This window comes from Lissotriton vulgaris, chromosome 5 (genome assembly GCF_964263255.1).
Source record: "Lissotriton vulgaris chromosome 5, aLisVul1.2, whole genome shotgun sequence".
NCBI lineage: Eukaryota > Metazoa > Chordata > Amphibia > Caudata > Salamandridae > Lissotriton > Lissotriton vulgaris.
This window is the reverse complement of record NC_141693.1, coordinates 1,963,338,531-1,963,359,350: the sequence shown is the minus strand read 5'-3', so window position 1 is coordinate 1,963,359,350 and position 20,820 is coordinate 1,963,338,531. Positions and strand designations below refer to the sequence as shown.

General features: G+C 47.8%; 1 protein-coding gene across 1 annotated transcript in view; it reads left to right on the top strand.

The window, feature by feature from the left end:
- MSH5 (mutS homolog 5) overlaps window positions 1–20,820 on the top strand; it is a 1,348,607-nt gene that overhangs the window by 142,253 nt on the left and 1,185,534 nt on the right. The window contains exon 4 of the mRNA XM_086920580.1: window positions 16,540–16,620. Within this exon, the coding sequence (XP_086776706.1) occupies window positions 16,540–16,620 (81 nt within the window). The remainder of the gene's footprint in view (window positions 1–16,539; window positions 16,621–20,820) is intronic.

Below are 20,820 nucleotides of genomic sequence, written 5' to 3'. Positions count from 1 at the left end.
CCACAACAAAAGCCTCTAGAGGTCCCACAAGGCTGAAACATGTTGACCACCATCACCAGTGAGATAGACCAGTAACTGGGTATTATTTTTAGCTTCCCACATCACAGATCTCTGGAATAAAAATACAAGAGATTTGATGTAGGGAATTTTACTTCACATATTTGAGCACGAGCACGCCCGCTTTTTATTCATGGCCACTACTGTCAACCCTGTTGGTCTCCCTCCATGCAGAGGTCAGCATAAGAAAAAGACCCGATGATCATGCTGTTACGGAACACTGAGTCGTAGAATCAACATATACCGCCCATCGCCTGTGTACGTATATGATGGTTTTTTACGACAATGGTCTTTCACGTTAACTAAGACCCTGGTGACACAGGACAAGTGGTCCATTCTCCCCCCCTTTTGATTTTTGTGACAACAACCCCACCACCCTGGCAATGCTGCACAGAGAGGTCTGAGGCCTCCATTGGATCTGCTGTATATTGTGGCGGATTTTTACCATATTCCTGGACGGGAGGCTCAAGGTCGCCTCCTCCGAATTTATCACAAACCCCAGGAAGTTGATTGATTGAGAGGGAAGGAGGCAAGATTTTGTCTGGTTGATAATGAATCTCAAAGACGGGAGGAGATCTATGGAGGAATGCAACTGCTGGTACAGAGTCTGGGGACATTGGGACATAAATAGCATGTTGTCCAGGTATATGATCATTCTGACCCCCTGCGATCTTAACCTTTCCTCCACCTTTCCTCCACAAGATCTTAGTGAAGCACCACAGGGCTGACGATAGGCCAAACGGAAGAGAGCTGAATTCAAAAGTTTGGCCTTGCCACTGGTATTGGAGGAAACGAAGGTGGAGAGGAAAAATAGGCTCCATCAGGTAAGCATCCTTGAGATCCAGGCACACTGTCCAATCGTTGGGGTGCAAGAGGTCGCAGAGCAGGTAAATACCCTTCATTTTAAAGTGGCGGCACACCAACCACTCGTTGAACGCTCTGAGCTTTATCACCGGCTGTTGACCCGTCCTGTTTTTGTACCAGGAACAGATTCCTGAGGAAACCCCTGGGATGAGGGGAGGGGCGGCGGATCGGCCATTTGTCCAAGAGATCCTGGGCTTCCTGCTGAACCAGGGCAGCTTCCTTGTCAGAAAAACCTATAGCGACCGGGAGGGGAAACTTGGACCACGGAGCCGTAAAACTCCACATGAAAGTCCTGTACCAATTGCAACACCCTGGCGTTAGTGGTAAGGGGACACCAGTTGTCCAGGAACTGTGTCAGCCTGCCCCCAAAGCTCGACAAGAGATAATACCAGAACTTACCTTGAGCTGGGGGAACTCAGCCACCATGGACTCTGTTACACTGGCCTCTGCGCTAGTAACGGCCCCTGGTGGGGTTAAAACCTCCAAAGCAAGAGCAGTCCTGCCACTGCCCTGTCTGCGACTGCTGATCCCTGCTGGAGGCTCTCTGCGAAGAGTGGCCAGCCGAGTGTCCCCTACCATGGCCGGCCCTGCCGAAAACCCAAGCGTTGAAAATGCGTTCAACAGTGAACTGGGCCTTGTCCAGACAGTTAAAGGTGGAGACAAACTTGCTGAGCTCCTTCACGAACGGATCTCATAGAGACCACCCTGGGCCACCTGGCCCGCTTCAGAAGTGGCAATTTCGCCCAGCTTGGGGTCCAATTCAATGAGCAGCGACCTGCGCCTCTTGGTGGAGATGGCACAGTTTGCATTAACAAGAAAAATTATGACTCGTTGAGCCCCACTCGACAAAACCTCAGGGGGGTTATCGGCTTCCGACGCCTTAACGTCCCCCGCCATATCGAATATTTTTACTAAGGGGCCCGTGACATGCAAGAGTTTGTCCTGGCATGCCCGCCAAGACCTTTCAATGCCCTTCCTGGGGTCCCTGATGTACTTCGTCAGGAACTTCGCCATCCTGGCATCGATTTCGAGAGGAAGTGCCACCTTACCTTCGAGGGAAGGGCGAGGGCATTCCGCCCTGAGGCGAGAGTGGACCTCAAGGTCCAGGGGTTTCTGCAGCCGACTCACCACATATTTGGCTACCTTTTCACAGGGGACGCATTCTGATGATTGGGGGCGGAGGAGTTCTTCCAGGTCCAAGAGATCCGATTGGGGATCCACATCGACTTCAGAGGCCTGCTGGGGGCCCAGTGACGGGGAAGGAGATGGGCGCCAGGACCGGCTATGGTCGGACTCCCTGTCAAAACAGCCCTGGGAGTCATCTGTGGGCTGTGGTGAGGCAGCTGTTACTCACCCCCCTGGGGGTGGGACATCCGGTGGGGCTGAGCCCGCAGGCCTTTGAAGGCGACTTGGTGTCCAGGAACACCTGTTTTAACCTAGCAAAAGCATCCAAGTCCACCCCTTCTGGGTGTTTGCACGGTTTCCTGGGGGGTGGGGGGACTGGTCTGGGGGTCAAGGGATTTAGGGCCCTGAAAGCTCATCCTCGCAGGAAGGGGTTGCAGGCACTTCTACACCAGATTTATCAGTTTCCTCTCCAGAGGGGCCGCCGCCTCTGAGAATGCCCTGACGATGGAGGCGTCAACCGTGTGACAAAATTCATTCATTGCGCATCCTCCCCTTCCTTGTAGTAGTCGTCGAATTCCTGAATGACCAGCAAGACCCGGGAGAAATGGAGGACCATAGGTGGGTATTGGGTAAGTACTTGGTGACCACCAGGTCAGATGGCTAATGTGAGTCGGGGGCTTACCCCAGGTTATCAATCCCTGAGCAGGGAGCCCGCAAGGTCGGTGTAACCAGGAGGGCGAAGGAGTGCCGCCGCCCCCCGAAACCCGGGGCGAGCCTTTAACCTATAAACCCCCCTCTTGTCTCCACAGCCCCCGAGGTCCCCGGCCTGGAACCGGATGGAAGAGCAATACAGTTGCGATGAGGAAGACTGGATCGGGCCCTTTAACTGGACTAGCGGTAGTGTGGAGGAGGAGGAGCCAAGACCTACCTTAAATACCAGCAGTGAGAGAACACAGGTGTGTTACTACACCGGAGGAGCGGACAGTGAGTTGGAGAGAGGAGCGGCGTGGAGCAGTGAGGAGAACGAGAGAGGAGAAACGAGAACGGAGAGCGGAGGAGGGGGAGAAGCTGGAGACGGGCGAAGCTACGGAGGAGAAAGCAACGCGAGTGTCATCGGAGGCGGAGGAGCCTCGAGGAAGATCCGAAGCAGAGGACGGACGGGACCCGGCAGAGAGGAGAAAGCCCGGAGGCCAACATCACCACGCTTCGCCCAGCCGCACACCAGGAGGGGTGTGGCTATCCGAGGTGCGTAGCTGTATCGTGGGCTGGGTTAGAAAGAAGGGCAGAAGCCTCCCCTGAACCTTCCCCGACCCCCGGGGTCCACCGCCCTCATGTCCTGTGTGTACTCTAGCACTTTGGGTTTCCCTCACTCCCCTTCCCCTGATTGTATTACTCATAGAGCGTGTTCTGATACAACCCTCTCTTGTGTTTCCCCCTCACCTGTGGAGCCTGGGTCACAACGGAGCCGGAGGAGAGAAGCCAGAGGAGGAGCCCGATCCGGAGAAGGGAGGAAGGACTACTAAGAAAAGCCAGGAGAGAGAAGAGTAGATCACCGAGGAGGAGTACACCAAGAAAGAACTGTACAGATCTATTATTCCACTAAATAAAACCTTCCAGAACAAAGACACGTCTCTTGCCTTTCCCTACCCCGCAGGTTACACTCGGCAAGGGAGGTTACCACACAAAACCACCCCCAAATCCCAGAAAACAGCCCAGGCTCTTGTGCTAACAGGAGGCACTCACCAGAAGAATAGTGCCAAACGCAGACCAGAAACGCCCTTAATTCACATGGGCAGGAATAAAGTATTATTTAATCCCTGGGCCGGTCTGCCAACAAGCAAGACTCAAAGAACTTGCACTCAAAAAGAGGCGTTAACGCTCCTGGCCAGCTGGGGGGCTTGACAGACGCGGACGGAAGCGCTCTGCAAAAATCCCTTAACTGATGCGACCTCCGTTCCGCACTTGCCATGCAAGGAGTGTCCCCAGGGACGAGTTAGGCGCGCCCTTTGGCGGCCGGTGGACTGCCGCGCATTCTCACCGGCTCATAAGAAAAGTAATTGCGGCCGCGTATGAGCGGAAAAACTTGGCCGCGGAGGAGAGGCTGAGGTTTCAAACAATCAAGCGGATCACAATGAGGCACATTAGGCGCAAACCAAGGCTGCAAAACAATCCCTAAACCATAATCTGAGGAAAGTAAGGCACTTAATTGACACCTAGGCTGCAGCAGCGAAGAAAGAGGAAGCACAGCAGGGGTCATCGTCGGTTAAGGAGCCAGGACACTCCTGATTGGTTGAAGAGACTCTGTTCTGAACCTTGATGTTTTCTTTAAGCTTCATGGGAAATGAAGTCTTTGTTGATTTATTGTTGGTTTTAAAATGACTGCTGTCAGAAATAAACGAAGAAAGAACAGCCTTATCCTAGCCTCCGGTTCCTGACATAGATTTATGCTAGTGTTAAGCTTATCTGTCACTGTAGAAGCCATGTAATGCAATGGTTTAAAGTAAATGTTCTTGAAGACAGAATCTGATGACCAATACGCCGCATTTGACCCATCTTGTGATGGTGGGAGAAGACACCGCCCAGTGTTGTTTCCTAAAGGCAATGAGGAGTTGTTCTACCCCTGGGGGCGGAATTCCTCCATCACGGAATCATATGACTTAATGCACTTCACCACACATAGCTTCAGGGAATCTGGGAAAGCCGTATAAGAGACTATTTTGAAGTTGGTCTTTGTTCTCCTTGAAATGTGGAAAGTGATCGCTTCTGTGTTGAACACTCGTGCTGTGACGTGTAATGCCGTGACAACAGACATTCGTTTGCACCACATGAGGCATAAGAGAGAAGCCAGCGGTTTCCGAGACCGATACTGGTTGCTTGTCCAGAGAGGAGTAGATTCAGCATTACATTCACGTCCCATTAGACTGAGTAATGTTGCTCTGGGGGTAAACATAATCTCACGCCCCTTAGAAGTTTCCTGGTGAGAGGATGTTCCCCCCCACAGGATGTTCATTGATTGGACATTGCTCTGCTGAAATCGCTGATCGGAAAGTATACATCGTCCTGTAAGCCGTGTCTTCTAATGCGAGAGAAGCCAGAAAATTCTGGATCTGGGCAGAGTTTATCCCCACGGGATCCAAATGTCAACCCAACCATCTGGACCAAGCTGATCAATATCTTTTAACTATGTTACTTGCCCACGCCTTGGAGAGGAGGTCTGCAGCTTGGAGCAAAAGCCCTGAGACAGGCCATCGTCCCTCGTAATTCTCCACGCCATAAGCTGCTGCAAACCCTCCAGAACCAGATGGTGGGGAATTCCTGAGGGATCCAGTAAGAGCTGGGAATAGGGTTGGATGCATGGAAATCCCAAGAAAGTTCAGAACCACCACACCACACTCAACTGTTGTTGCCGATCTTGGGCAGAGAGACGCATTCTCTTCAATAATGGTAGGAATACATATCCTTTTTCTGTGTCACATTGTTGTTGGAGGGCATTTTTCGCTTGTTCCCAGGGGTCCGGCCTCCAGCGGAAGTATCTGGCCACCTGATGGTCTAGTCTGTACTCAAACAGATCCACTGAGAAGGGACCCCATCTGGATGTCGTTGCCCCGTAAACAGAAGGATCAAGTTTCCAGATACTGAGATCCTGAAGATATTGTGATTGCCGATCCACCACTTGATTGTCTGAGCCCAGGAGATGTTCTGCTGCGACTGAGATTTGGTTCTCTAAACAGTACTCCAAAAAGCTCCTGGCCAGGTCCAATAAGAGTTTAGATCTCGCCCCTCCGAGGTGGTTGATGTAGCTGTCCGATGCAACACTGTCTATTTTGAAGAGGACATTTCATTGGATCTGTTCCTTCATCCAACATTTAACTGTGAACAAATTGGCCAGGACTTTCGGATAATTGATATGAAGGGAACTTTTGTGTTCTGACCATTTTCTTCATGTGGAGAATTCCATACATCATGCTCCCCTGCCACGCCACTGGCATCAGACTTGATTACCAGATCCAGTTGGAAACCAAAAATGGTGCGGCCATTCCATGCCTCCATAAGAGTCAACTACCAGTAGATCTCTGTCACAAGGAAATTGGGGATCGAAGCATAGATGCCTGCACTAGTCTTTAACGTCCCTGAGAGTAGTTATCAAAATGGAAACAATGTTCAAAGGGCTTGAGACACAATCCCCTAGATCCCAAATTAGAGAAACCAGGACAACTTCCTAGTTATCTTAGTACAATATAACCAAAACTGCCCTACACTGTTTCTTATATTAAATACATGTACACATCATTCTCTTCCAGGGGATCCTCATCAATAGTCTTAAGCATTAGAATATTTCCGCCATTGCGTGGGACTCCGGAAACAATATATTATATGTGCCCTACATATATATATATATATATGTATATATATATATGTATATATATATATATATATATATATAACATGCAATAGCAGCCAAATAACATCAGAGCTGAAATATGCTGTGAAGAATTTCCACCATACATGAATAATAAGCATTAGAAACATGAGAAACAACACCAAAGATTGTTTAGAAACTGTTTTAATGCTCAGAAAGCAGTAGAAATTCTCATAACTCACTGGAAGCATAGAAAACTCCCAGGCTGCATTGCAAACACACAGTCTAAAAAGACTGAAAAGCTAACCTGTAGCTGCATAGCAATAAACTGACACTGTGCCTTTAAGGCACCCCTGACCCCCTGTATCCCATCATGCCTCAGGGGTGACAGTTAGGTCAGTTGTTCTTTTCGGAGACTGAAAACAAACCCAGTAACAAATAGGTTAACACTATCTCCTTATTAAAGAGTTTCCTTTACCCGGGGAGGCGGGAGTGTTGCTTATGACTTTGATGAGGATACCCCTGGAAGAGAACTAGGATTACATGTAAGTACCTAATCCTTCTCTTCCAGGGGATCCTCATCAATAGTCCTAAGCATTAGAATAGAATAGCGAGCCTCTCCTCTTCCCTGCGGGCGAAGGAATGATAAGACAGTAATCTCATCAACAAGTCTGAGTAGGCTATAGACTACCCAAACAGATTCCTCAAGGAGGCTTGCCCTACTCTGTTGGACCCATGCGTCGGAGGTCGAGGCTTCCCAGTTGTGGACAAAATCTGCCAACCTGCCCCTTGGTCTAATGTTGGAAAATGGGGACACACTCACCGTGGGGAGTACTTTGCTGGTGTCTGCCTCTGGACACTCCAATGGCGCCTCGATGTCGAGGCTATCCTCATGTAGGGTTGAAATGCCTAAGTCTAGTACTGATAGTGTCCTCTTCTAGAGGCTTGACCCTGGAAAGAGGATTCTTGCTGCCCACAGGCCGGCCAAGCGTCCCCTCCCACGGCCGGCCCCGATGAAAACCCAGGGGTTAAATATATTTTTATGGATGACTATGCCCTGTCCAGTGAATTAAAATTAGAGACAAATTTGCTGAGTTCCTTAATGAAAGGTTGCCCAAACAAGCCACGCTGCGCCACTGGACGAGCTTCTGAGGTAGCTAGATCCCTGAGCTTAGGATCAATTTTTAACAGGAGGGACCACCTCATTTCTGAGAATCAGGCACAGTTGTCATTGCCAAGAAATATTATCACCCTCTCTGCCCATTCTGAGAGGATCTCTGAGGATATTGGGGCATCGTTGGTCTTTGCATCTGTCCAGATGTCAAGTATCCTGGTGAGCGGTGATGCAATATTCAGCAATTTGACCTGGCAGTCCCCTTTTTGGGATCGCGTATGTACTTGGCGAGCAAAGTTGCCATACGGTTCAATCTCAGGAGTGAGAGATACCTTACCCTCCAGGGATATTCTGCCTTAAGGCAGTTGCATACTTCCTTTTCAAAAGGTTATCTCAATCTCTCTGCAACAAACGTGGTGACTTTATAAGCGGGAACCCACTCAGAGGAAGAGGGGTGTAGAAGGTCATTGGGGTTGAGCATATCAGAATCCAGCCTGGCTGTGGCCTTCTTCCAGTGTTTCTATGTGGGATTAAGACACCAAGGCTCAATCCACTTTGTGGCTCCATACCCCCATCAGAGAAGGGGATGGCATTGGTCTCAAGTCAGGGTGCAGGGATGGGAGCTGGAGAGTGTTTCAGGGGGTTCCAGGAAAGCATGTTTCAGACCATCAAATGCATCTAAATATTTGCCTGCATGCTTCCTGCCAGAAGACTGGGGTGTCTCAAGTCTACCCAAAGGCTGAATGGTGGATGACCCTGAAGGTTCTGTCGTTGGTTCGAGGGGTTGCAGGCCCTGTGCTGCCATATGAAGCAACTTTTGCTCCAGCAGTGTCATGGCCTCCGAGACTGCCCATTGAATGGAGGCATCCATTGCGCCAAAGAACTCATCAGTGGGTTTGTGAATCGCCTGCATATCAGGGCACTATTAGCTGGTGAAATCAGACAGATTGAGGGGCTTTGACAGGCACCATTATAAGTGGGGACACTAACCGTCCTTTTTTATTTAATAGGGCAACAGAATGTATAGGTAGGTGACTTTTCCCCCAACAAACCTATTTGAGCATGGTATTGAAAGGTATTTGTCCAATAGGGCCTGGGTGCAGTGTCCCAATCCTCTGTAGAGGGCTATGCACTAGCACGTGAAGCACTGACTAACACTAGGTCATTGACCTCTAATATAGACCCCAAATCGGGCGTTAAAAATGGCACAAATGTGCAGGCAAGCTGCTGTGTAGCTAGTACAGATCTCTGTTCAAGAGGCGCCGCACTCCAGGCCTCGTAGCAGAACTCAGCCGGTGCTGATCGAATTATTATGCCACGAATGCAATCAGATCAACAGACAAGAAGGCATCACTTTCCCTGTGCCACCTGAGAGACTCTTGCACCACCATGGATGCGCCTCATTTCTCCAGTATTGGGGTGTCTTTCATAGAGTCACATGCTTGAATATTCCCTGTCGTTGGAGTGGGAGTCCCACAGTAAATAAAATAGCAATAATATACTATATATATATATATATATATATATATATATATATATATATATATATATATATATATATATATATATACCCATATATAATCAGAAGAAAAAACCTGAAATATGTAAAAGAGGCATAGATTGCCTACCCAAAATTCTACATAGGAATGCATGGGAATGGAAAAGACCTAATGCAGCCTATCCCTGTTATTATGTTGGTCCAAACTGCAGCCAATCAGGCGACAGCAGCCCTCTAGACCCTTCTCCTCAGAGCTCAACACCTCAGATTTTCTACCGCACGTCGTGTGTAAGGGCTCTCCCTGAGCTCTGCTCAGTTTTCTCTTCTCTTCAGGTTTTTTACTGTTCTCTACAATGTCTACTAATAAGAAGTCTCTTTTCAGAGCCTGTTCATCCTGTGGAAAGTTAAGACTTTTTCATGATGACACACACAATAAGTGTATTTACTGTCTTTACCCTGACCATGAGGTGGGAAGCTGTAAGTTCTGTAGAACTTTCTCCACAAAGACTTTAAAAGATAGAGGAGGCTGTTTACTACTCTGGCTTCAGAGGCTAAAGGATAAAGACAATGTACTTTCTGATGCTGAAAGTCTCATTTCCGGCCATTCAAAAGCAGCTTCTAAGCGTGGTAGTGTGCAGGAGGTGCCTTCCCCATTTTTTAAAAAGAAGAGGATGTCTCTCTCCTTAACCCCTGCGGTGTCTTCACCACATCCTACCACTTCTGGGCCCACGAGACATGGCTCTCAGGCTCCTTCTGCTTCTACTTCCAGTTTCTCTGTGAAGAAAACTGATTTTCCGTCGACGACGGTGGCTACAGTTCCGTCGACGTGAATGGCTATCTCTGGATCAAAGCCGACGATGACGGTCACGACGACGCTTGCTTCTGGATCCTCGTCAGCCCCTGCGTCGACGTCATCGTCGTCGATGAGGGTTATTCTCAGTTCCAAGACTGTGTCATCAATTATCCCAATTTCGTCCTCGTCGACGAAGAAACCTCCGTCGTCGACAGACCGATCGTCGTCGACGAAAGGCTTGAAGATGTTGATTTCGACGACGAGTGTTCCGTCGACGGCTGTCCCGTCGATGAGTGTGTCGTCTTCTTCTGTCCCGTCGACGGCTATCCCGTCGACGACTGCTCCGTCGACGAAAAAGTTAAAACTGAAAGTTCCGTCGACAGCTACGTCAATGAAGGTTCCGTTGACGGCTCCACTGCTGACGTCCCCTTCGACGATGTTCTCATCGACGATTTCGATGACGGCTTTCTCCAAGAAGACCACGAAATCCATCGCATCGTCGATGACTCAGATGGCTCCGTCGACGGATGGATTGCTGTCGACAAGGTCGCAAGATGCAGTTTCAATGACAACTTCTTCATTTGCCTCACTGCCTTTGTTGCCGCTGTCTTCCAGCAAATCGGACCACTTTTCAACTTTTACAGAAGGGGGAATGACTCTTCCACCCTCTCCTTTGTTTGCTACGGACTCGGATCAGGAGCCTGACGGCCAGGCTCAAAGTCCTTCAGACTTGAATATAAAGTGCCAAGACTTCAGTAATGATGAAGAGGAGCAGTATCGCCAGCATCATGAAGTTCAGTCTCAAATGCCAGCTGCGATGTTGCCTTTGTCAATGATTTCAAGCCTCCAAAGCATGTTGGATGATTATAATCGGCGTTTCCCGCCATCACCACAAGTGTCTACTGTCCCATCGGTTTTGAACCCGATTACAGAGCCGTCAACCGCTCCTTCGCAACCAACACCGCCTGTTACCGTTCATAGAAGCTCATCAGTTCAGGTTCATGCAACTCTTTATCCTGATGATGACGATCAGAACCCTCCAGAGCGTGAGGATGGAGAAGTTTCGGATGTGGATGGTGATGATGATCAGATGGCGGAGTGGGATGACTATCATGCACAGACACCATCTCCATCTCAGGTGACGCCAGGGGATTCTCCTCCGGTGGATATTACAAGTTCCATCAATTGATGGACAGGGCGGCGCAACGTTTCAAGTTACCACGAGTCCAGAGAGTGGAAGATTGCTTCCTGTATGACTTTAAGAACCAACCGTTTAAACAGATTCACACTGTCCCAATTATAGATTTCATCTAGGCTGAAGGGGTAAAACTCATGAAGACTCCAAACTCTTTACCAGCACAATTACCAAGATTAGAGAAGAAATATAAGGCGCCGGTGGGATCTCCGGCATGCCTTATGGGCCAGCCTAAGCCTGATTCTGTCGTTACGCAGGCAGCTCAGAGAGGATCGCGAAATCCAGCATCTATATCACTGCTCCTCCAGACCGTGAGGGCCGACGCCTTGATGCAATAGATCGCAGGTTTTCCTCAATGTCTTCTACGACTGTGCGAGTGGCTAATGCTATGGCCATTTTGGGTCGCTATGACCGTCAAGTTTGGGCCTGCATTGGTTTTCGGCAACTCGCTGGAGCGGCCGTCTTACGTCGGCAAGGTTGGCTGCGCTTGACTTCTTTTCGGCAGGAAGTTCAAACAAAAATTCTTGATTGAAGAAGAACGGAGAATGGAGACCCATATTGAACTTGAGAGCGCTCAATCAATATCTCAAGGATCAATCCTTCTGTATGCTAATGCTTGCAGAAATCTTGCGTTTGCTCTCGGTCGGAGATTTAATGGCAACCATCGACCTCTGAGACGCCTACTCGACGACTGCCTCCTGAAGTCGCAGTCCCGCTCACAACTGTTGCACCATACCTCCATTTGTCAGAGGGTATTTCGTTCCTTGGGTCTGTCCATCAACCTGGAAAAATCCAAATTGCATCCGGCAACTTGCAAGGATTTCCTAGGGGGAACACTGGAGACCACGCTGACAAAGGCTTTTGTCTCCCTGGAACGTCAACAGAGGATTCTACGCCTACTGTCAAAACGGTGCATTTTAGTTTAACTGTTGAAGTCCTTTCTAGGTATGGTTTCTTCGTGCATGGCTCTCATCCCTCATTGCAGACTACGTGCACGTCCCATTCAAGAAGAACTGCATGGACAGTGGCGTCAAGTCACCGGTTCCTTCAACGATCAGATTTGTGTCACGACTCGCATGAGAACAGCGCTCAAATGGTGGGCACAGCCACAGCCACTGCATCTTGCAGCAGGAATGTCATTCCTGTCAAACACCCCAGATCTGACGCTAACTACGGACGCATCTCTGGAGGGTTGTGGGGGCTCACCTCCAAGACCTGCCCATCAAAGGGAAATGGACTCTACACCAGAAAGCCTGGCACATCAACAAATTGGAGCTCATGGCTATTTTTCTAGCCCTGAAATCGTTTCAACCCGTGCTGCAAGGAGAGTCTGTCCTCATATAGACAGACAACACAACCTGCATGCACTACATAAACAAGCAGGGCGGAACGAAGTCTCCGGTGCTATCCCGCCTGGCACAGGCTATTTGGGACTGGTCACTCAATCATCAAATCAAAATCACTGCAGTTCATCTCCCGGGGCTGTCCAACCTCCTGGCGGATTCCCTAAGCAGATCCCGATCATCAACCCACGAGTGGGAACTACATCAACCGACACTCGACATGATTTTTCGTCGCTGGGGTCGCCCAGCGCTGGACCTCTTTGCAACTCCAGAGAACCGCAAATGCCCAGCTTACGCAAGTTGGCATCCCCACAAAGGGTCACAGGGTAATGCCCTTTTGATGAATTGGTCGAATCTGTTTGCTTACGCCTTTCCTCCAATCCCTCTGGTGCTGCGAGTGCTTTGGAAGATACGGAGAGAACCCTGCCACATCCTTCTCATTGCTCCCAGGTGGCCACGGCAGGCGTGGTTCTAGGAGCTGCTCCTTCTGTCTCAATGCGAGCCCATCCCTCTTCATCCTCGGATGGACCTTCTTTCCATGGACAGGGGCCTAGTCTACCATCCGAACCCCTCTTCTCTGAGCTTATCAGCCTGGAACCTGAGCACTGTGAATTTGCACATCTAGCCATTCCTCAAGAGTGTCGAGACATCCTTGCTCAGGCCAGAGCTCCATCAACTATAAAGACTTACAAGTTAAAATGGAAACGCTTCTGCCATTGGTGTGCTGAGGCCGGTGTGCATCCCTTGCGTGCAACGCCCGCTGAGCTCCTCCCTTTCTTTTTTCAACTAGCTCAGTCAGGATTGTCTCATGCTACTTTAAGAGTTTTTCTGGCGGCAATTTCACGCTTCCGCCACGATGGCTCCGCCTCCCTGTGTTCCTCTAGGATAATACGCCAATTTTTCAAGGAACTCTTTCGTAAATTTCCACCAGTTCGGCGTCCTCCTCCTGCGTGGCGCCTCAACATTGTCTTAGCACAATTAATGAATGCACCATTTGAACCAATACATAGAGCGGACCTCGAGTACCTCACCTGGAAGGTTGCGCTTCTTCTTGCTTTGACGTGTTCGTGTCGAGTGAGTGACATTCATGCATGCACGATCAAACCACCTTTTCTTCAGTTTAAGCCGGATTGTGTGCTGCTACGCACTAACCCTACTTTTCTTCCTAAAGTACCTTCAGATTTCCATATCAATGAGCCTGTTATTCTGAGGTCTTTCTTTGCTAACCCGCAGTCTCCTGCGGAACAACGCTTGCATTCCTTAGACATTAGGCGGTGCTTGAAGTTCTACATCAGCAAAACAGCCCAGTTCCGAAAATTGGATCAACTTTTCTTAGCCTATGGCCGCTCTCAAAGGGGACGTCCAGTCACCAAACCTTACAATAGCCTGCTGGGTGTCTTCGGCTATTGATTTCTGCCATCACAAAGCAGGCAAACCTTTGCAGGCTGCAGTAAGGGCCCATTCCACCAGATCCTTGGCGTCCTCTACTGCACTTTTTGCCGGTGTCCCGTTGCATCAGATTTGCAGAGCAGCTACGTGGTCCAGCAGGCACACGTTCATGAAACACTACTGTCTGGGTGCCATGAATGAAGGGGATACCGCAGTAGGACAAGCTGTGCTTCGTAATCTTTTTCAATAAGGTGAGCCTCTGTTCTACCCTCCTCCTATTAGTTTCCATATGATTTATGACTGTATATATATTTTTATATTGCATGTGTTCTATACACATACATTTTTTCAGTCTTTTGTTATGCATTGTATCTATGGAAACTTTGTCTTTTAGTACTGACTGCTAACTATTCTATATTCAAGCATGTGAATCTATGAAAGACACCCCAATACTGGAAAAGAACAATTGTTACTTACCTGTAAACAGGTGGTTCTCCAGTATTGGTGTCTTTTCATAGATTCACATGCGACCCTCCCTCCTCCCCTCAGAGGCTTTCTTCTCCTCATAGACTCTTTTGGGTCACTCTGTGCTACGAAAATCTGAGGTGTTGAGCTCTGAGGAGAAGGTTCTAGAGGGCTGCTGTCGCCTGATTGGCTGCAGTTTGGACCAACATAATGACAGGGATAGGCTGCATTAGGTCTTTTCCATTCCCATGCATTCCTATGTAGAATTTTGGGTAGGCAATCTATGCCTCTTCTTTTACATATTTCAGGTTTTTTCTTCTGATTATATATGGGTATATATGTATATATATGTATGTATGTATATATATATATATATTTAGTATATTATTGCTATTTTATTTACCGTGGGACTCCCACTCCGACGACGAGGAATATTCAAGCATGTGAATCTATGAAAGACACCAATACTGGAGAACCACCTGTTTACAGGTAAGTAACAATTGTTCTTATAAGACGTCTCACCATGGCGCAAGGATAGACATATGCGTCAGAAATTCTGACGCATCTGATGGGGCAAACGTCACGCATTACTGGAGTCGTGTTGCTAGCACAACGCAACTCCAGCAATGCATTGTGAGGCCTATTCCCCTACACTGCATCACTCCTTACACCTTCTTCAAGCAGGCATAAGGTTTTGATGCAGTGGTGTCCTAGAAGTGACTCAAGTGGCGTCCTAGAAGTGACTCAGTGAAATCTTGTAGATTTCACTGTGTCACTTTTACAAGCTTTCCTACGTGGGAATGCCAACCCTGCATACATTATACCTGACGCAGGTATAATGTGACGCAGGGCTTCACACCCCGAGGCATCTCCCTAGATATGTCACCGCAGCGCAGAGGTGTTGAAAGGGGCTTGTACATCTGCCCCAAAGTGCTCAAGAACGGAGCCTCCAGAGAGGCATGCGGGGGACTCTAGCGATAGGATGATCATGCCGCACAGCTTCGCTGCACCTCCACGAGGCGATCAGTTTAGCCGCATAGAAGCTGTCACTCTTCCACAAAAAACACCTGCAAAGCAAGCGACAGTTATAACCAGGCGCAAAGCAGCATTCAGTAAATAAGGCACTTAAATCAGAATGAATCAAAGAATGTGTTTCACAGGCTCAATGCGTAACTGAAGGCTGCGAGAAGCAGTGAAGGAAGTGACTGCAGAGACAGAGAACAATAAAATGGACATTTGTGATCATGATTGGTTGATCTGAGGAACTTGTTTTTATCCCAAGTGTTCATGGGATGTGTAGTTTGTTTAATAGTTTTCACATGGTTGCGGTTAAGTTGAAGCAAAGCAAGAAAGCATAATCCTCGCCTCCGGTCCTGATAAATCTTTTTTTTTTTAATGATATTCCTCACTATACCACTGATCTTCCTTTTCTCCAATTTGGGCTAAGCTTGCTGTTCTATTCTATCCGTTTTAAAATAGGAGAGAAACCCATCAGTCATGGTGAAGTAATTCTAGTTATGCATTATCAGAAGTCTTTTTCTGAATTTATCCTCATAGAGTTTTAAGAGGTCTGACAAGCTGCTTGTCAGCTGATGTGGAAGGGACAGGTAAACTTACATAATTATAAACGGGGCACTTTCAGTTTTCTTTCAAGTTTTCATGCTACACCCTGTACACTGGAGCACCATTACCCCAATATATGTTCAGTTTAGACCTTGGCTTGGGAATGTTGCGCACAGTCATATGTACTTTATTTTGAGTGAATAGGTTACATTTGTTAATCTTAAGAGAAAAAAGAGGCTGAACATGTTGCTTTCTATTGACATCTTTTCATGTTTAATTTATGTTCAAAACTTGTGTATATTTAAAGAATGTGTTCTGCGATCCCACACTTGCACAGAGGCATTCTGCTGTTTTTTAAATTATTGTAAATGCCCATTATTGAGCTCTAGTCTTAAAAGACATTTCCGTCCTTATATATTGAACATTTCCTTGTCCAATCAGTCCTCCTCTTCCAGTGCTGGTCAAGTCAATAGTTGAAACTTTTAAATGAACTACTAGCATACAGTTGTAAAAACTAGAGATGCTCAGGTCCCGTGCAGGGCTAGGTGCGCCGTCAGGCATGCACATGCTAACTTTTAACCAGTTCCAACAGTTGTATAAGTGTCCATGCCTCTGAGAGGAGAAGCCCATTGTCTGTGACAAAATGGCACGGTCTAACTGCATGAAGATGTTTGTGTCATTGGTTCGGTGGAGGACAGAGCTGGAAAGGCTCTTTGCATTCCTGTGTAAATAGACTCTGCTTGTTCAACATGTTATTTTTCCTCTCTAAACAGCCATTGAAGAAGTTAACCCTCAATGCATCCTCACAAGTGCCAAGCAGGATCAGAATCTTTCAGAGTTCTTGAGAACAGTGGGTGAGTGATGGAGACCTGCGCCATTGAGGGAATGCACGCCTCTTCCCCTGAAAGTACCACGTGCCAGTCAATCACTGTTTCCTCCTTGTATTTACATATTTCTGTTTTGTTTTCTGTATTTGCTCTGTGTGTCTCCTTTCAATTTAATCCTGATTTCTGATAGAGACTTTCTTCTAACTGTAAATTCCTCACCTTAGAATATTCCTCAGGGGTCATAGCGGATCTGGAAAATCTTCAGCAGTACATCTGTGCGCCGGTAGGTGGCCTCGATCGGCTCCTCCAGGTTAGAAGTGACCTGTGCAGTGTCTTAGAAGGTGTCATCCTGGCGCGCTGAGATCAGTTCTTTTCTTTCTGCATCAACAGCATGGATCTGGAGAGTTACCTCAGTTCTTTTTTGACTGTCTTTTTTAATCTTTCTGTTCATTTTTATTTATTTATTTATTTATTGTGACTGTCCCAGTGTGCTAGATACATTTCCCATTACAAACCTACAGGTTTTATGGCTTGTGCGGAATGTCACAGGCAGATGTCTGTGTCTGATCTCCATTTGGTCTGTCTCTGGTGCCTCGGGTCGGGCCACAAGCCCTATGCCTGTGCCGAGTGGAAGTCAATGCACCCCAAGGCGATGTGCAAGCCGGTGATGGAACTCCTGGCGGCATAGCAGAAGAAAACTCTGCATCGATCCCACTTCTGAGGGATATCTCTGGGCTGCTTTCAGGGACATCTTAAGGATTTTGGGGTCCCTGGGCCCAACATATTTTGGGGGCCCCTGTCCGCAACAGCTTTGAATTAATGATCCAATTTCACCTCTTTCATGCCCTCTTAGGCAATGTCACTAACAGTGCACAGGTACACTGGTCCAAATTCTAAATCAAACAGCACTTGTAAAGCACACGGCTACCTCCAACTGAGGTGTCCCAGCGCCAAGACGGATCCTGCAGAGTAGGAGGTGGGGAAAAAGGACTACAGACTAGGAACAGGCGAATAGCCAGGTTTTCAGCGCCTTCCGAAATGCATGTTTAGTGTCTGCCTTACAAAGATGGCCAGGCATGGAGTTCCACAAAGATGCAGTTTATCCATGGGAAAGCTCTACCACCAATCCTGGTTTTAGGGAAGCGCAGGATCCTGAGAAGTTGCTGAAGATTGGATCTCAAGGTCCTCGCTTGGTTGTATTTCCGAAGTCTCTGTCTCAGGTATACCGGGCCCCTTTCCCTGGATGCTCTATAGGCGATGGTGAGTGCCTTGAACACTTTCCTCTTTTGGACATTCAGCCAATGAAGGCCCCACAGGTGGGGGGAGATGTGATGATGAAATGGCACATTTCTAATGAGTCTAGCTGCCGCAGTCTGAATAACCTGTAGTCTTTGAATCAGATAGGCAGGAAGAGCCAGGTACAAGATATTAGCATAGTCCGACCTCGATGTAACCATGGTATGGACTACAGTCTTCCGACAATCCATTGGAAGAAAATGCAAACATTTCTGCAAGGCTTTTAAAATCCAGAATTTCCGAAGAGACTTGGCAGATCTGGAATTTACAAGAGAGGAGCATATCGAATTTGAAACCGAGATTCCTAGCTGCATTGACTGGAGTAGGTGGAGGGTTCTGCTCCGAAGGCCAGCAGAGATCAGGAGACGGAGGAGAAGGTTGATTAAAAAACAACGCCTCCATTCTGTCAGTATTTAATTTGAGGCAACAATCCGTCATCCAGGTCGAGATATTGACCAGACAGTTCTTAAAATTGTCGAATGCTGCCTCTGTGTGCTCTTTGAAAGTGAACAGCAGCTGAGTGTCATCGGCTTAGGACACAGCTTTCACTCCCCATTGTTCGGCGAGAGAAGCCAGAGGGGCCAGATACACGTTGAACAGAGTGGGGCTCAGGGCAGAGCCCTGGGGCATCCCAAACACGAGATATAGGTGCGAAAATATGGGGGCGAAAAAAAAAAATACTGGCTGCAACTGGCCTACTAAGAACGAGCAGAACCAGGCCAGCACAGTACCCAACAGTCCCAGGTGCTCAAGTCTCTCTAGTAAAATTTGGGGAGATTTTGTCAAATGCTGCGGAAAGATCCAACAGCACTAGCATGGCTGAGCTACCCTGGTCTAGGGCTTCTCTTACAGTTTCTGTCACTCCAGGAAGGGCAGTCTCTGTACTATATCCCGATCCGAAGCCTGATTGGGAGCCATGCAAACAGTTATTAGACTGAAGGAAGTTAGATAATTGCTTCTGCACTTCCTTCAAGTCAAGTCAAGTCAAGAGATTTATATAGCGCGCTACATACCCATAGGGTCTCAAGGCGCTAGAGGAAGGGTGGGGAATTACTTGTCGAATATCCAAGTTTTAAGTTGGTTTCTGAATGCTAGGTGGTTCTGAGTAAGGCGAAGGTGGGTGGGAAGTGAGTTCCAGGTTTTAGCTGCCAGGTAGGAGAAGGATCTACCTCCCATGGTGGTTTTGTTGATGCGAGGTACAGTGGCAAGGGCTTGGTTGGAGGATCGTAGCTGACGGGAGGGGGTGTAGAAGGACAGTCGTGTATTGAGGCATTCGGGTCCAAGTTCGTAAAGTGCTTTGTGTGCGTGTATTTTGGCTGGAACAGGCAGGAGGGAGATAGGCCTAAAGTTCTTGAGCTTCATAGAATCGGCATCTGCTTTTTTCAGGATGGGCAAGATGTAGACCGCTTTCTAGATGGAAGTGTAGATGCCCGTCATCAGGGAACAGTTCCAAATAGTGTTCAGTTGCCAATTGAACCCATCAGCCAGCAATCTAATTAACATGGCTGGGCAAAGATCACAAGGTGAACCTGATCTGCACTTGTTCAATTTTGCCAGGGATGCAGCAGGGCTAAACGGGCTGAACTAGGACCACAACCTAGGTAGGTCAAGAGGGGGTTTTGGAATGATAGGAGACCCAGCTAAGGATAAAGCGGAGTAGATGGATTGCACTTTCTCTTGGAAAAAAAAGAGATAGGTCCTCACAAAGGGGAACTGAGCGACTGATAGTGCTGTCCAAAACCGTAGTTGTGATAAAGTTTTGGACTATCTTAAAGACTACTTTAAGTGAGTTGTTGGAGGACTTAATTTGGCTGGCCATAAAGTCTCTGATGACGTTATGTTTTAGCTTGTGAATTCTTTTTTACAACTGTTCTGTAGGCAGATTTTGCCTCAGGGTCGTAGGCTTTACGTCATGCACGCTCCAGCTTTTTACATGAGCTTTTCTCTACCCGAAGATCAGAAGTAAACCAGGGGGCAGACGGTTTCCTCCTGGCCACAAGTCTTAATTGGTGCTACTCTGTCCAAGGCAGATGTGATCCAGGAATTGAAGGGCCATGCATACCTGCAGGGGTCACCCGGCAGCTCAAGAGGGTTTGACTGTAACACAGGAACATAGTCCCAGGGGAGATCTTTCTCCAATCTCTCCTTTCTTCATACAAGGGTCTAGCTTTATTTAACCATGTAGTGCTGGTCCACCTAAAAGGAACTAACCAATGGTCAGACCAAGTAAGAGGAAGCAGAGCCTCCACTTTCAAAGTGGGGTCATTCGTAAAACTAAGATCCAACATGTTTCTGGATTTATGGGGGTTGGGGGGTGCACACCTTCCGAGCAAGATTCATGCCCTTAAGAGTGACTGCCAACTGAGAGGCCAAAGGACAGTTATTTTGTCCATTTGGACATTGAAGTCTATGAGGATAAATACAATTGGGATGCCTCAGAGCCAGGTCTGCAATAGTACCACACAGCTCAAGCAAGTGGCTGGTGAGAGTTACCGGGGGTCTATAGACCAGCAACCCTGCTATGGATAATGCAGGGGAAGTTTTAATGCAAAAAGACAGGGACTCAATCATCCCAAAGCCATGTATTCTCTTGCTCAAGATTTTCCAGTCATCTCTCAAAATCACAGCAAGCCCACCCCCCACTTTGTTGCCCACTCGATTAGAAGTGAGAACGTGTAAACCACCTTGTATCGCCAGGAAAATATCAGGATTGGAACTATCTTCTAACCACATTTCAGTTAAAAACATAAGGTCCCAAGTGCTGGTCTTCAATGCTAGCCAGACTTCATCAGAATGTTTACCTAGAGATCTACAATTTATCAGGCAGGCCTTAAGTTCAATGCTTGTGGCCACATGATATACTGAGGGTAACTTTGGAGGAGTGGGGTACAACTGTTTTTCGACCCCTCTTTGTAGCTCAAAAAAATGGTA